Below are 17,507 nucleotides of genomic sequence, written 5' to 3' on the forward strand. Positions count from 1 at the left end.
ATAATGAGACGTAGAATGATATGTAAAATTATATGTAGAATGATGTGTAGAATGTTATGTAGAATGATGTGTAGAATGTTATGAATAATGAGACGTAGAATGATATGTAGAATTATGGTGTATATACATCATTTTTCGTATGATGTACAATGATGTGTATAATGATATGTAGAATAATATGTAGAATGATGTGTAGCATAATATGTATAATGATATGTAGATTAATATGTATAATAATATGTGGAATAATATGTATAATGATATGTAGAATAAAATGTATAATAATATGTAAAATAATATGTAGAACGATATATAGAATAATATGTAGAATATAGGGTTTAACGCCACGTAGCCATCAGAAGGATGCCATGCTGAGCTCGTACACAAACGTGCCTAAACCTAGAATTTTATGTGCGTCAATCGTACGTAATTATTTTTTAAAATAAAGTAACACGTGTCCTTCTCTCAGCACTTCGTATTATTGAGTCTGTTTCAGTTGAATACGACGCTATTTTTCCTTATTATTATCCGAAATATATTGTATTATTACAGACATGTAATGAATAGATAAATTTTGTATCATTTATTGCGGACATATATAATATATTTATACCTACTACGTAAGCTAAAATAACATCTTTAAAGTACAGCCCTTTTATCTTTTGACAATGAATGTGGAGAGAGTCTTCTTGGAATTTTTTCGTAAGTTAAGTTAATGACGTTAATTCTAATGAGTTCACAATCGTATTTGGATACGATATCATCAGTGTTCAAGGCTACAGCCAAGCTACAGATCATGCATGTTGGTCTTACATGTTGGTCTTTTTTGAAAAAAAATGCACTTATCCCATACCTTTTTGTATAGAACCATAATTTTACGGGGGTCATGTTATCTTCAATTTGGAGAAAAAAAATCAGAGCGCATTATAAAACACATTCTGTTTGACATTGCATTCAGTTACTATTTTCCTCGATTAATGTGATTAACGTGTGATAGAATAAAATAGAAATGAAATGTCAGCACTGAAGAAATAGGCTCATGGCCTGTTGCCGATTCTTGTACTTTTCGTGACTTGATTCACAAGGGATCCGGCCTTTGGAGGCCGGGCGGTTAAGCACAGCAGAATTGTAGCAGTGAGTTGCAAGTTCGGGACCGCATAAATGCTGTGGATGTTCTGCGATGTTAAGAGTCAGCGACAGGCCTACGGCCTACTAAACGCTGGAACCACTATATTATAACTGACGATTGATTGAGATAGCTGCTGGACTTGTTGCCTGGTCCGTAAGTTGCTAGGCATTTTAAGACTGAACATATGCTCCTGCATAGCTTCGTCTAGTCTGTTCTTGAAGGCGTTCATACTCGGAGCGTCAACGATGCTATCAGGGAGGCTGTTCCACATGTCAGTGCTCGAAGCGAGAAGAAATGTTCTAGGGAAGTGTTGATATGAAACAAAAATACGGTCGTCAACAACAATATTTATGGCAGCCTCCCAATTAGTGTATGAACATGGGCCTATGTGGTAATTTTCGCCGACACAAGCAATATGCTGAACTACCAACTGAGGCTAAAACCTTTATCTGATATATTTTGCCGAATAAAATGTACGTTTTCTAATTTTGTAAATCCACGGAGTTTAGTTCCACATAATCACTTACAAAAATTCCATCGTTCGTGAGCTCTTATCTCTGTTAACATAGTTTGAGTTTAAAAGCCATAAAATTTAATGATAAATTGCAATTAATAGTTATTCAATAATTATATTTAATAAACAATTATTATTTCAACAAATAAACTGCCATAAATTACATAGTCATATGATATTAGATGATTTTTTTCAAATTTACCCGCCTTCTTCGCTGTTCCATTTTTCATACGTAGTGAATGTTGGCATCAATTATTAAATGTTACGTAGTGAATGTTTGCATCAATTAATAAATGTTCATGGTATTTTTAATTCAATCTGGAATCTCACAAAGAAAATTTTTCTGAAGCAATGCGTTGTTAATGTGGTTATTATGAACTTTGTGGCTCTGTAGCACGGCAATTGTGGTGCTGACGCCGCCTCAGCCCGCTGCTCCGCCACCCGCCTCTCGTGCTCCGCCACCACGCTCTGAAATCAGTTATTATCATTATAATTATATTATCATTACTAACGTAATTATAATTATATTATCATAACTAACATAATTATAATTATATTATTATTACTAACATAATTATAATTATATTATCATAAGTAAAATAATCATAATTATATTATCATATGTAACATAATTATAAAAGCCCTAAATTTTAGTTCGTATGCATGGGTCTCTACTTAATATAAAATAAAATTTTTCACTATACCTTATTAGTAACTCTATTTAGTAGAACCTTCAACTAAATATAATTTGAATGTTTAAAATAATCAATCAAATACATATAAATTCGAAGAATACATGTAGGCATATATCGTACATGCGGTGCTAAAAATACTCAGAATTTTGAACCTACAGTATTTCCATGCTGGTAAGGCTCCATTTTAACCTTTACAGTTAAATTAATAATAGTTATAACTTACCTCAAAGTTCAGTCATAATCAAACTAATAGTTTAGTAATTATGTTGGAAGATTGAATGTGTTGTTACTTTAGTGAAATTGTTAAAACACTATCTTTATTCTAATAAACACGTTTAAATTACCAATTATTTTTGTTAAATTTTTAAAATGAATAAATGAATATAATAACAATAACATACAAATATTGATCTTAACATGCATTCAATTTCCAACAGTTTGCTCCTAATTGCTCAGCATTCCAAAACATAAAAAATAAATTAGTATTTGCACATTATTAGAATTTGAAATTCTAACCTGAAACTTGGCGCACTCCTCCCGTAGATTGTGCAGAGTTTTCTCTTCGTCTTCCAGTTTCGTCTTCCATGCCTGGATTTCCACCTCCATTTCCTGAGTTTCTGTGACGTGCCGATGCTTCCAGAACTTTAGTTTCATGTCCAGTTTCTCGATAGATTTTTCCAGGTAATAAATCATAGATTCATGAGCTTTTTGCTCCAGCGGTAAATCTTTGGTAATGCTATTCAACTTTTCTTGAACTTCTTCGTTTTGTTTTTCTAGTCTCAGCTTCAAATCAATTAGTTGAACTGAAGCCAACTGCTCTTCGTATTGCAGCCTCTGAGGATTGGCTTCACGTGCATTTTTTATTTCATTTTGAACGGAGTCTAGGCTGTTCTTTAGTTCCTTGTTGTGAACAAGAATCTTACTGTTCAAGTCCTTCAATTGTTTCTGGAACTCTCCGACTCTGTCGACTTTTTCGATGTGCTTTTGTTTCCACCTCCTGCCCTGATAAAGAGCAATAAACTCTTTCTTTGATTCTTGCTCAGCATCTGCTCTGTCAATAGCTTTTTGCAACGTCGCAAAAGAATGCGTTGACGTAACTTCCCGTAGAAGGTCGTCGTATAACTGAACGACGTATCGTACGTCGCAGGCTATCTTACGATACGACAAACTCCCGCTGATGTCCACCGAAGATAAATCTAAATTTTCCGCGTCTGCGGGCTGGCTTTTCTGTTTCAATAAACTCTCCACTAAACGCAAGCCTAGCAACGCCTCATGCAGGATCGGTGCCAGCATTTTTGATAATTTGGCCCCCAAATAATTCGTTTGCTGGCGATTTTCAACCGACATTTGGATGATCTAATGAGAATTTTTTCAACATAAATATTTACTGTGTTCGTAAAGAAATATATTTCTTCATCTGCTCATCGTATTAGCACTCGAAACTCTTAGAAACTATCCAAAAACTTTGAACAAACTTGAAAAATTCTTCAATGTTGATTTAAGAACAATTTTACTCTATATATTCTATCGGATCTAGCAATGAAATTCTATCATCAGTGAGCGTTACATGCTGGAGTTCAGACTTGCCAACACAAGTGAAAGTTTCTGTAGCTGCTGGTCAAAGTTGCTATGGTTACAGTTGCAAGGCCAGCTGTTGCTATGGCAACTGCTTATGTAGCTACTGTTGCTAAGGTAGCTTTTGCTATGCTATCTGTAATTAAGAACTCTTACTTTGTTAACTTTTCAAACCTTTAGTTCAAAAAAGGCAGCTCCTTATGTAACTCTTTATATTGAAACTTCTCATCGCAGTATCATGAGCAGCGTTCGTCGACAACAAATGGAATAAAAAATGTTTCCAGTAAAAATTTTATTTTGAATAATGATTTTATAATATCTTCACTCGCTGAATATAGCTGTATGTTCAACGATGGTAAACTTCGAATACATAATATGACTTTTTGACGCAGTCACTCCCCGCTAAGAGAAAACCTTAAGCTCTGAATTTTGTTTCTGACTTTTAAATATTCATCTACATATGATAACTCATAAATAATATGATATGATTCATATATATGAAAAATTCATATGATAAATAATTTCCAATCCAAATATTTATACCCAATTAATCACATTATAATGCTATCATTTTATTTTGAAATTTAGCACAGCGCATTTGCTCTGAACTCGAATGTTAACTTGAATAATTCGATTAAAATAATGATAAAGGAGGAAGGATGGCGGGGGTTAGTGGTCCCAATAGCAGAGGTGGGGTGCAGAGGGGGGAGGGGTGAGGCAGCGCCCCAGTTCCTCGCACCCCGGGGGGGCCCAATGCTGTCAACAAATAAATACTTTATTTAAGTTTGCACTGCATTGACACGTGACCAAAAAAACAGTACATGGGTTCAATGGGTTCCTAGCGAACCTTCTGTTTATCTTTTACGACGATCTGATCTAATTTGGCTCTATATATAATAATAAGATAATTTGGCTCAATAGATAATAATAAAATAATTTGACTCAATTTATGGTTATAAGAAAATTTAGACGTCTTAAAGCATGTGATGAAAGATAGTCTTGCCCGAATTGAAGCAACATCACAGTGCGGAATATCCAAGATATTTTTGTTTTGTTTAATTAAATTATTGATTGTTTTATTTTCTTTCAATTGGTGATTAAAGAAATGATATATTCATGGTATCAAATGTGCATAAATGGTGCATAATAATAAATAGTATTGAGATGCTTCACTGTTGCAAGTGTTGCAAGTAAACCTATAGGCACAAACATTTTAATTACCTCAATCAAACGCAATATTCAATGGGTCATATTGTCCAATTAGTGACGATTTTTTCTGCTCGTATGATAAGCCTTTTTGACGGGAAAACAAGGTCAACATAACCCACACAATCGCAAAAAATTTCATCGATATTTGGTCAAAATCTCACTCATTCCTTTGAGTGCTCGTACTGATGTGGAGTGAGAGGCCAGTTGCTATTTTATAACGTATTTATCAACAATATTCATCATATATTGTTCATAAAAATCTTATTTTTCAATTTATCATTCAAGATCATCATCATTTTGTATGATCAAAACACATGACTCACCATAACCGCGTCATCGCACCAGTTGAGCTGTGGCTCTGCCAGCTGCAGGTTGTTTACATGTTGCTCCACCAGCGCCAGCAACTGTTATCCGTATCACGGTTATAATAAATATAAGCGGGTATACAGAAGTCAGAATTATATCATTATCATGTACAACTTGAATGAATTCGTAGTTGCAGATTAAACTGTGAAGAAAAAACTTCAACGCAGGTTCATTGTAAGAATTTTACATGGAAAAAATCTAAAGTAAATTTGAGGTCCTTCATGTTTTAAATAACACTTACTTCGTCGATTGATTTATTGTATTAATTAAGAGTAGCCAAAATTTTCTGTATGAATACAAAACAAAACGCCTTTTTTTTAATTTAAAGACCAAAAATCAAAGTTTGAGACCAAAACTCAATTAAAATTATGAATGCACATGGCATTCGATCTTGTCGCGTTTATATGGCCTTACGCCAAATGCCAAATGTGCAACTTCTACGCAATGATTGACCTAAAATTCCTATGGACAAGAAACAGAAACGATGAATAAAGTTTTTTCAACACCTGAAACTGCACATAAAACCAACTTTTTCACTTACATCTTGACCTCGGATACACATTAAAATGAGTGCGTCATATTGTCTAAATAGTGACACACTTTCATACGCACAAGACGAGCAGAGGGCGGATGTACCCTTGAATTAATAGGTCTTTTAGCGGGACCAAACTGGGTCTGGATGACCAGCACATGGCAAAAATGAAAGTGCATCGTTATTTGGACAAATTTACACCTATTTCTCTGAGTGCAGACCCACCTGAGGCACGACGGTCTTGTAGACGCTCGAGGTGTTGGAAATTTGGTAGCGCTCAGCGGGGTCTGAAAATTAGTACAGCTTGTAGTACATTAGCTGCATGGTCTAATGAATGTGTTTCAGATATGAGATGTGTTTTAATTTATTTATGTGTTTTAATATATGAGAAATAAATATTGTTTTTAGTTGTAGTTTTCGTGGTACAGATGGGATGTTAGCTCTTCTTCAATCATTGATTGGCCATCCATGCATGATCTTGACATTTAATAACATGACATTTTTATCGATTTATAACGCAAATGTCATCACGCTTCGGTCGGAAAACAGATCCTCTTGAGCCTTTCTACTCATTCGGCAGAAATTTAAAACCCTATTTCTACATTATAAATAACATCTAATAATAATTGTTAGCAGATGTTATGGGTTGGAGCGTGGCTGCCTTGGTTACCTGCAACGACATCGTAGAGGATTGGGTTGTCAGTGTGGTTGACTTGGTTGTAGGTTGTGACGTTTGGTTGTCTTTGCCCGGGACAGAAATCGTCGTCCTTTAGATTAGGGCAAATTAATGTCATTCATTAACTGATGTAACAATTATATATAAATATTATGCATAATCTATGGTCTGTAATTACGGTGTTCATGAATTATATTCCGATTTTTTTATTTATCAAAAAAGAACATTCATCTTTATGATTGCACTCAACGGCATAAATAAATGCCTCCACATCAATCGAGATCAGCATTTATCATGAAATGGTCTGCTGTACAATGTTCATATTTAGCATGCATTGCATTAATGTGCTGAAGAGTGTTTGTATCAAAAACACCACAGTACATATAATACATGCACTGTCTTACAGGCCGTATATATGGTTCCAAATTAACATAATTCATTCATTGCAATACAACTAATACACGAGCAGCACCACAAAACACCATTGTAGTGAGGTCATGCATCGCATCACACATCACTATTATGGTGAGGGCAAGGCCAGCACCACACATCATCATTGTAGTGAAGGTGCTCACAATTTCGAGGAGGTGGGGAGGGGTGGCCCAGGTCCAGAGGTGCAGCTTGTAGGGGCCATCGCGCACGGCCATCAGCAGGTTACCGCGGTACAGAAACACGCTCCTGCGCCGGAAGTTATATCAAAATCTTTTTACGTAACATAAAAATAATTCCATTTAACATAAAAATATTTTTATTTAACATAATAATCTTTTATGTAACATAAAAATCATTTTACGTAACTTAAAAATCCTGTTATGTAATATAAAAAACTTTTTACGTAACATAAAAATCTTTTTATGCAACGTTAAAATCTTTTTATGTGTCGGTTGTATCAATTATTCAATGAGATTGATTTTCCCTAACCTAAAGAGCGGTGAGGAGGAGAGGCTTGTGAGGGTACGAGAAAGTGAGCCCTCTTTGAGGGTGAGAATAATGATATCTGTTGACAGGCCGGGTTTTGAGTGGATGTAGCGGCAGGAAGGAATGTTGTGCTTGCAGTGGTTGAAATTTGACGACAATGTTTCTCAGTTGTTGACAAGTTATAAAGAAAAATGATGTTTTTTAAAGCGGGTTCCGTTTCATCAGGGTTTTTATTCTTATTTCCTTATATCGAGTATAGGGCTTCCTATTCCACGGCCCCGCTGATGCGTCGCCTAAGTCGTCCTCCTACTCCAAGCCTTCGATAGACAGGTCACCCGCCACTAGGGCATTTTAAAGACTGGTTCGGAAAAGTTCATGATGCTGATTTTCGGGGTCTTGGTGACCTGGCTTGTCGTGTGATGGGGATTGACAGGTAATGGGATGGAAGAGCGGCAGTGGTGATCCAAACCATGGTCAGGGTGTCAAATGTGACCGGTAAGTCAAGCGATGTGGGTTGTCCAATGTTTGTTGGAAGTTCTAGGAGAACTTCTAGATGGAAGATCTAAATTAAGTGAAAGAAAATAGAGACTTTTAGGGTCAGTGGATAAGAGGTTTGAGGTGGAATATAGATGTTGATGATATTCAGGTTCGTGTTGTTGGCCTTGATGGTGATAGGTTGTTCTAGTTTTCCTCGTTGAACGAAAGCAATGGCGAGAATCGTCTTAAGAATGTGGATTGCCATGTCAAGAAAGGCGATGTTATTAATAAGCTTATAAATTAGATAATTTTATCTCGAATGCTTTTAATGAGGAAAGTCGTATTTTAGAACAACACTACTTTCATTTAATGCCTGAGGGCATAATTTCCGTCATTAACCTCATTCCATCATTTATCAGTGCACTCTTAAATTACCCTCATTCCATAACCTAGATCACCTCGCCTTAATTTTATAAATTATGAATCCATTGCCCTCAGCCATGACGAAATTCTTTTTATCCAATATATTTAATCATCACTCTAATTTACATCTCAGTCGATTGAACTTATTTGTCATTTTTGGCATCCTGCATCGGAGGTGAGAATAGGCAACACCTGCAAGGCAACACCTGCTAAGAAACACCTCCTAAGCAACACCTGCGAGGCAACACCTGCCAGGCAACACCTGCTAATGTGCAGCTCAGGATGCAGTAGGGTGTTGGACAGCGGTAGGCCGTCCAGCGTTAGGTTCTGAGGTAGAGCAACGCCTGCCAACTCCAAAAAAGTGGGTAAGAAGTCCATGTGGGTCCAGACCTGTACAACACAGAGGAAAGTGGGTAAGAAGTCCATGTGGGTCCAGACCTGTACAACATAACCACGCTGGTATTATATTGAACGCTCCGCCAACATAGAAAAGCCTGCATGAAGAAGCTGCAATAAATTAGCTTACTCTTAATGTCGAAAACTTTGCCTGCATGAAGCCATTGCTGTCTAACGTGACTTCTAAACAATAGCGATAGCGCGAGGTTGCCCAATTCAATACAATTCTGAATAATTATTTTCATGAATAATATCGGTGCTAGACGATGTCTAATCGTTTTTAATATATTATAGAGGTAGAAGAATATCTTTATGATATTATCAGATTAGGCTTAACTTTTTCTGTTATACATTCTCCATAGTTCGTTTTTTCCTTCATGCTTTCCTTCATGAGCGAATTGTTAATAAATGTGTTACGTAGTAATTAATTTCAATGTAAGATGCAATTTTACATTTTTTATTATTCTCCTCCTAAATGTCACTAAAACATAAAATAAGCTTCTTGTTGAGTTTACTACCTGTGTTAATTATTTAAAATTTAAAAACTATGAAAATGACACGTGAATTCACCAAATCTTTTTGAATCTTCCCTACATCTACATGGCGTTTTTTGCTTTCAAACTTTTCGTGAACTTGCGATTTAAAGACATATTATATAGGTACTTTTATTCTGTTTTAATTAGTATAATAAACCATCATCCCTCCATCATCACCTGGTCGGTAGTGGTACCGGCTGGTATGGTCCCAGGCCACCAGAAGATGCCCGGTACCCTCATGCCGCCCTCGAAGGTCGTCTGTTTACCGCACAGAAGTGGTCCGTTGCTGCCGCCTGATATCAAACTTACAATTTATTATATGAATGACCGCATGTTTAATACAATATATATAGTAGTTTTTCAGACATAAACCACAGTCCTTTTCCTTGAAGTTGTCACCAACTTGAAGCACACTCTAAAAAAGTTAAGATACTTTGTCCAAATACTGATGCACTTCTTGTGCTTGTGTGGACCCTCCTAACCCTACTTTGCCCGACAAAAAGACATATAAATGCTACATGCGGAAAAATGTCCCTTTTTGGGGAATATGACGCATTCATTTTTTTGGAACATAATGCATTGTTCATTAATAATGGCATTCGTTATCACAAGTCCCACGAACTTGGTAATATATCAGATAGTGAGGCAGTGGTTCCCAACCTTTTACTCATCCGCACCACTGCACCAGTATAGGTGTACAACTAGCAATACGCATACTACATGTTGGTAGCTGATGGAGTGGGGTAAATGAAGTTGAATGAGGTTCATAATTAATTAATGAAGGTAATTAAGATTGACCTTGCGTTTTACTGACGAGGGCAGCGCCGTTGTCGGACGAGAAGACAACGAGTGTGTTGTTGGACAGGCCATTGCGGTCCAGCTCGTCCAGGATTGCCCCCACTCCAGCGTCCAGGTCCTGGACCGCTGAACCATACCGACCTGCAGGCGTGTGCGGAGTGATTTATTACCAATGAACTTGGGGTACAATGATGGTATAATAAGTGGAAATAAAGGGTGCAGTTTTATCGTCTTCTTTTATTTATTATTATTATTTTAATTACGGTACAGTGGCATTCACATGCCATTAGAATGATAGCACAGGCAGTATCGAATAATCAACTTGTCACCAACGATAAATTAATAAGCCAAAAAGCGAAGAATATTAAAGTAGAATATATAGAATAGTAGAATAAAGTAGAATCGTATTGCCAGAATAGGAGTACATAAATAAGTAAGTGTTAGTTTACTTAAGCACTTGTTGAGATAAGTGACTGCAGCGGCTTTACTTCATTGGCTTGTAGGATTGGGCGATTAAAAAGGATTGGATGTGACACAATGGATAGCAGATGGCTTTTGCAAAACTTATAGGATTAGGGGATTGAATGGGATCTATTCGTATTTATGGGATTCATTGGGATTGTACATGGCTTGCACATATTTATTGCATTAGGAATACACTGGGTTGAGTTTATAAATATTTTTACCTCTGCCGCTCTTGCCGACATACTGGACGTCAGCGTAGGTTGGCGCGTGCGTAGAGTCTGGCGTCCAGAACAAGAAGAAAGGCTTGGCGTCGGCAGCGCGCGCCCTGATGAAGGAGGTTGCCTCTTCTGTCAGCAGACGCGTGTAGTTCGACACGTGGCCAGGGAAGTCGAATTCTTTTTCGTAATACCTGAAGTTGTGAACAGATATTGAGAAAATTTAATAAATTATTATTACTTAAATTAATTATATTAATTGGAGTTGAGTGATATTTGTTAAGATACTACGTGCTGGTTGAGTACAAAACGCACTCTTTGGTCCACCCCGCACCGAACTGTGGAAACATGCGCCCACATCCCCACCATGCACCCTCCAGCCCACCACCCACCCACCTGCCCACCACACCTGCCCACCACCCACCTGCCCACCATCTTGTTGTCCCTAAACACAGCGATGTTAGGTGTGGTCACGTCATCGTAGGGACCGAAGTGGCAGTTGGGGGAGCCGAAGTAGGAGTCAAAGCCGTGCTGTAGCGGCAGGAACTTCTCTTGGTGGCCCAAGTGCCTGGTATTAATTAATAAAGACGATGTATGTATCAAAATAATCTATACCTGACTTACTCTGATATCAAATTGTACCTTTGAAACCTGTTAATGTTAATATATATAGAGGTTTTAGAAGCGATACGTATCATTAGATATTTATGTTTCAGAAGCAATATGTACTTAAAATTTTAACTTGAAAACGTTGAAATACTTGAAATTTCTTGAAACTTCAAACATAAAACGAGGAAACAAGAAACGGAACATGAAACCTATTGATTTAAAATTACTAGAAAGGAAGAACTTTTCGAATTATTATAAATTTCAGGAAGATCTGCTCAGAATAAAGGAAATATCAAAACATCTGCTCAAAATTAATCCCTTATTTTATATCATCTGCCTTCAAGCTCTTGATGAGTTTATTGACCCAACATTGGCCGCATAGATTATCCTACATCCTACATATATCTGTGCTTAAGAAAGTCATCCGAAACAACAGCGACCAAACAGACCAATTTTTAGCACGCCACCGCTGTAAGGTTAAACATTTAAATCCTATATTATCACATCATCTTCTTTCTAGTTTATAATAACAAGTTTATTAAATAAATAAAACCTATATTATCATATCATAAATTTATATGATAATTTAAATTTACGATTTATTTATATGTATTTATGAGGATTCATTCTACGCACCACTTGCCGACCACGGCGCTGACGTAGCCCGCCTGCTGCAGCAGCTCAGAGAGGAGAGTCTCCTCGTCTGCGATGCCCCCTACGATGTCCTGGGGCGTGTACGCTGTAGTGATGATATTATATAGAAATAATAGTTTTATGTACAAAAATATTTATTGTTAGTTATTGTTAGTTATTGTTAATTTAATTTATCAATAAGCCAATGGGTTTTTAATAACAATTCACATTGGAGCCTGAACGCTGAACGATACAAGCAATAATTGATTGGTTGTTAATTATTAGAAATAATTATTAAATTGCACATTTTCAAAATTGATATCGTTTAACTTGTATATATAAAAGTTAGTTATTGTTCCAAATTTTACAAAATGTTTAGAACTATAGGCATTGTGAATTTTATTTAATAATAGGTCAATGTGTTATGAATTCGAATTTTCGTTGGATGAAATTCTAGCATTACGGGTACCTTAGTCCTCTCTTTTGCATTTAGTTATTCTGAAAATATTTTTGAAAATTTATATATATAGTTCACTGCCGACGAAAACGGACGACATTTCGTACCTCATATGGGAAGTATACATTCATAAAATGTTCGTTCATTAAGGTTATCACAGCTAACAATTAAATATGTTTCATCAAGAAATTGCAATCAAGTGTTGTTTTTCCTCACCATTTCTTCCCAAGTCATTGTCGGAGTAGAAGCCATTACGCACGGGCAGCCGGCCTGTCAGCAGCGCTGCGCGAGCTGTAGGAGCAATCAAATGTTCGTAACTTTGTCTAGAACAACTTCTATGTTCTCTAATTTATCTAAGTTCTACTCAAATGTTCGCAAGTTTGTCTAAATCTACTTAAATTTATAAAGATTTGCCTAAAGTTTTACGCAAATATTTTCAGCTTTGTTGATATCAACTTAAAAGTTTATATAACTTAAAAGTTTATATATATTATAAAAGTTGTCTAACGTTCTAATCGAATGTTCTCGGCTTTGTTGAAATCAATTCAAATGTTTTCTAATTTTTTTTAACGTTCTACTCAAATGTGTTCGGCTTTGTCAAAATCTACTTAATAGATTTCTAATATGTCTAACGATCTACTCATATGTTCTCGGCTTTCTCTAAATCAATTCAAATGTTTTCTAATTTGTCTAACGTTCTACTCAAATGTTTTCGGCACAGTCTAAATCTACTTAAATTTTTACTAATTTGTCTAACGTTCGATGTAGATATTTTATATTTTGTCTACGTTCTACGCTAATTTTATTAAATTCGTAATTCCTTAAGAACCTTCCATTTTTAGACTCATTAAATGAAAATGTTGACTTTTGGCCAAAATTTACATGATTTGCTTAATACCCGGATCGTAATAACATTCAATTTGAACAACATTCTAAAAAAATAATACATATTTACCAAGGTATAATCTGCCGTTATTAATTAATTAATTACGGAAGAATCGAAAAATTATAAATTCGCAAATAAGTCATGTAATCTAGTGTTGGTTGCCACATGGGCCTAATCGTTTCATGTTTCCGGTGTTCCAAACGTGTAATTTTTATTGCTGAAATGTTATTATATATTAGGTGACACTTAAATTAACTACCTACACACACAGTATTATGCTACGAATATTTTTCACTCGTTAGGTTAATGAAATCTCTTGTATCAGCAAATATCATGATTGATTGGATAAACGGTTCACCGTACTCACAATTATTATTATAACATCATTATGTGGTTAATAATGTTAACTGGACACACATAACTGTTATCATAACATGATTGTGTGGAAAATAATGATCACTTTTTTGCATTTAGCTAATTTTTGACTGGTTTTTCCTAGAAATAAAAATGGCGCTTCGGTCATAGTTGAATTCAGCCTGGGGTTTATTTTATTGGGTTTTTGAACCGTCACTCTTGCTCGGCATGCTGTTCTTCTGTAACATTATTCTCCACCATATAACCTTACCTATTCCGTATTCAACATATGTGATGTACGAGTACTCAACAGCTATGAGACTCGAGGTTTTGTTGGTGAATGGAAACCTTTGGCAGGCTGGCCACGTGGTTTAAGTTCAGAGTACCAGAAACGAAGCAGTGAGTCGTGGGTTCGATACCAGCAACCAAATGTGTAAAGTTATGATCGAAATCGGCGAAGCGGTTGGGTAGAGTGGATATTGGAGCAGTGAGTTGAGGGTTCGAGACCCACAATAAGCTGTGAAAATTCTGCGCTGCTCAGAATCGGCGACATGCATAGTAACCTAACTTGCAACGCAGACTTCGCTATTCTTATTGTGAAACTTGAAAACAATTCTATTCAATGAAACTGAGAGCCTTCAGCAATAGCTGCGCTAGTTTTCTCTGTGTAACGCATAATTTACACAAATAATTACTTCGACTTCAAAACATCGCCACGTAATTAAATTTTAATAGCGTGTCGTGTATGAAGTCAGTTTAGTATTCAATTGACGACTGAATTGATAATTAATCATTATTGTCGCCGAGTATCTCCCGAGTAATTTTAGTTTTTTGTCACGCGTCACGAAATGCATTTCACTTATTCCTATAATCAACGCCGACCTAATTTGATACACCATACTTTACCATACACTATAGTACCAAACTATACAATACACTATACTATACTATCGGTTACGATATTCCATACTATATATACCTTATTATACTCTACTATATTCTAGCATATATACATTCTACATACATTCTATTCTATTCTATCATACTGGCGTTTAAAAAAAATATAACTCAGTACTCACTGCAGTGAGTGACAGAGAGCGCATTTTATCGTCGAGGAAAACGTGAAGTCACGGACGGACAGACAGACGGACCGACGGACGGACGGACATGGCGAGCACAATAGTTCATTTTTTTCATAAATGAGAAAATGCGCTAAAAAGAAATTGATGCGCTAAAAAAATGAAAGAAAATGTCATACTGGCGTTGTAAAAAAGCCATACCGTGAGTGAATGGCATTTAAAAGAAGATGAGGATAATAAACTGATGTGGCATTTAAATAACACCAGGACAATAAACTGACATGGGGAGCAGAGGGGGGCAGAGGCGTACATGGCGGGCACCAGCACCCCCTCCCGCGCCATGCGGTCCAGCTGGGGGGTCTCGCGCCCCGGCTCCCCAAAACACCCCAGGTCCCCCCACCCCAACTGTCAGGGGTCAGGGGGTACACGAGTCAGCTGTGGGCACTACACTCAGAGAAATGAATGAGACCTTGACCAAATGGGGATGCAATTCTTGAACTGGCGTGGGACAACCTGACCAAGATTATGTGGGCAAAAAGGCGTATCAGAGCAATGGGCAGATAGAGTGTCATTAATTCAATTCTACAATTAGACATGTTTATTTTTATGAGTGTGTAGTAATTCATTATTTAGTTTTTGCATAGAGTAAGTTTTTCGTACATTATATCCAATCAATAAGTTTCCAAAAGCATATATATGAGAAAACATTCAGAAACGAATATTGGCAACTCAGTTGTATGCTCACGTCGTCCATCAGCATGACGACGAAGTTTGGTGGGTTGCCTCCGTAGGCTTCCTCACTCAACAGGCTTGATGCCAGAAACAGCAGCCAAAAATACGACTTCCTTAGCATATTTGCTTCAATTAGCTATAAACAATTTTAGGACCGAAAAATTACCTACATCTGCCAAAGATAGAACATTGTGAATTTTGGCCATTTTAAATGTTTTACGCTCCGTGCTATTCATATTGAATGAAAATGAATACATTAATTAAAACGGTATTACTTTAGATTAAGTGCATCCAAAAAAGTTTTTTTTTAATTATATGTTTCTTGGGGTGTAGATTAAGAATCTGAAATCCGTTTTTTGGCGGTCGGCATCGGAAAAAGGATTTTTTCCCGATTTTTTATATATTTTCTACATTAGAATAAATGAAAACATCTCACGGATCCAACACGCAATAAACTTTTTATTTCAGACTTAACGCAGTCACTTAACAGGTGACAAACTGTAAAGTTATATGTACTTTTATTTATTTTCAAAATCAAAATAATCGACCGTACCAACGAGCTTTACACTTCAACACCAGAGAAAACTTGGCAACACCCGATCATTCTTTCTAAGCAAATACATTCGCTAGTATGTTAATGTTATCCCTCACTACATCACCTATTAATTTTGCATTGAATGTCAGCTTGTCATTCATAGCAGGATCATCCAACATGTCACTACGAAAGGAAACCTACAACTGAGCGATGTGCATGCATCAAGATCTCACCGTATCTGGAACAGTTGCCAGATGTTCTTTCAAATTCATGCAAGAACCATTTCCAATTAAATCTTTGCGCTTACATACATTTGATTATGATTTCCTGTACAATAGGTTCAACGTTAAATCTCATGTTAATATTAATGGTTTATATACGAGGAATGAATATGAATAACACAATTAAAAAAATCAAAGTGTTATCTATTCTGGTCATCTGTTGATGGTCTGATAGTTTCTATCTGTTGCGCCATGAGAGACAGATAGTTACTATCTGTGCCCTCGTGGTTCTTTTACAGTTGCCTGACAACGAAACTAGCACTGCTTGACTAATAAATGAAAGGGGGAAAAAAGGGAGGTAGATCCCAGACAGAAAAGAGAGGTACAGATCCCAAATTATATTCTTCGATAAGGTACTAATTTGTTAGAGTTGTCAATTTATGATCGTATTTTTCTGGAATGACCTAAATAAGAAAGATGAAAAAAAATCCTGTAAACAAATGGCTTTTTCTACCTCCTATAGTAAATCTATTTGTGTGAAGTTGCTATTCAGATAATTTTCAAAAACTACAATTATCAGTTATTGTTTATTAACAAAACTATTAAAATCTACTGCATGAATAAAGCGTAGGAACATAAATCGAACTTTAGTTTATTGACCAAAGCTTATGTAGAGTTGTTAAGAGCCAGGCGAGCAATTATAGGCAGGATGTGACATGGCCGTAAAGTTGGGGTAAAAAACGTGGAAGCGAGTTTGTTTATATAGCGGTTATCTATATAGCGGTGTCATCGTTTATTAGGCCGTAGGCCTGTCGCCGATTCTCAACATTGTAGAACTTCCACAGCTTGTTGCGGGCTTGAACTCGCAACTCACTGCTTCAAATTTTCTTTGCTTAACCGCCCGGCCTCCTTGCCGATTCTGACCAGAAACTGGCGCACAGAGCTGGGATCGAACCCGCGCCTCTCTGCTCCAATCTTGGTACTCTGAACTTAAACTACTGGGCCACCCTGTGGGCTGTGGCCAGTGGTTAACCATCTCATAGTTCAGAATGGCCGAGAGTATCGTAAGGGCTGACC

The 17,507-nt window shown here is 36.6% G+C and overlaps 1 protein-coding gene across 1 annotated transcript; it reads right to left on the reverse strand.

The window, feature by feature from the left end:
• Positions 1-4,200: 4,200 nt before the first annotated feature.
• Positions 4,201-15,864, reverse strand: LOC108669890 (N-acetylgalactosamine-6-sulfatase). The gene is made up of 14 exons (XM_018157322.2): positions 15,688-15,864; positions 15,224-15,347; positions 12,840-12,914; positions 12,170-12,272; positions 11,349-11,492; positions 10,931-11,118; positions 10,245-10,385; positions 9,624-9,739; positions 8,777-8,904; positions 7,272-7,374; positions 6,691-6,787; positions 6,246-6,307; positions 5,446-5,526; positions 4,201-4,669 (listed from the first exon to the last, which is right to left on the reverse strand). The coding sequence occupies exons 1-14, from the start codon at positions 15,793-15,795 to the stop codon at positions 4,583-4,585; spliced, it is 1,557 nt and encodes a 518-aa protein (XP_018012811.1). The 5' UTR covers positions 15,796-15,864; the 3' UTR covers positions 4,201-4,582.
• Between the last annotated feature and the right edge of the window lie 1,643 nt (positions 15,865-17,507).

This window comes from Hyalella azteca, unplaced genomic scaffold (genome assembly GCF_000764305.2).
Source record: "Hyalella azteca isolate HAZT.00-mixed unplaced genomic scaffold, Hazt_2.0.2 contig2417, whole genome shotgun sequence".
NCBI classification, from domain to species: domain Eukaryota; kingdom Metazoa; phylum Arthropoda; class Malacostraca; order Amphipoda; family Hyalellidae; genus Hyalella; species Hyalella azteca.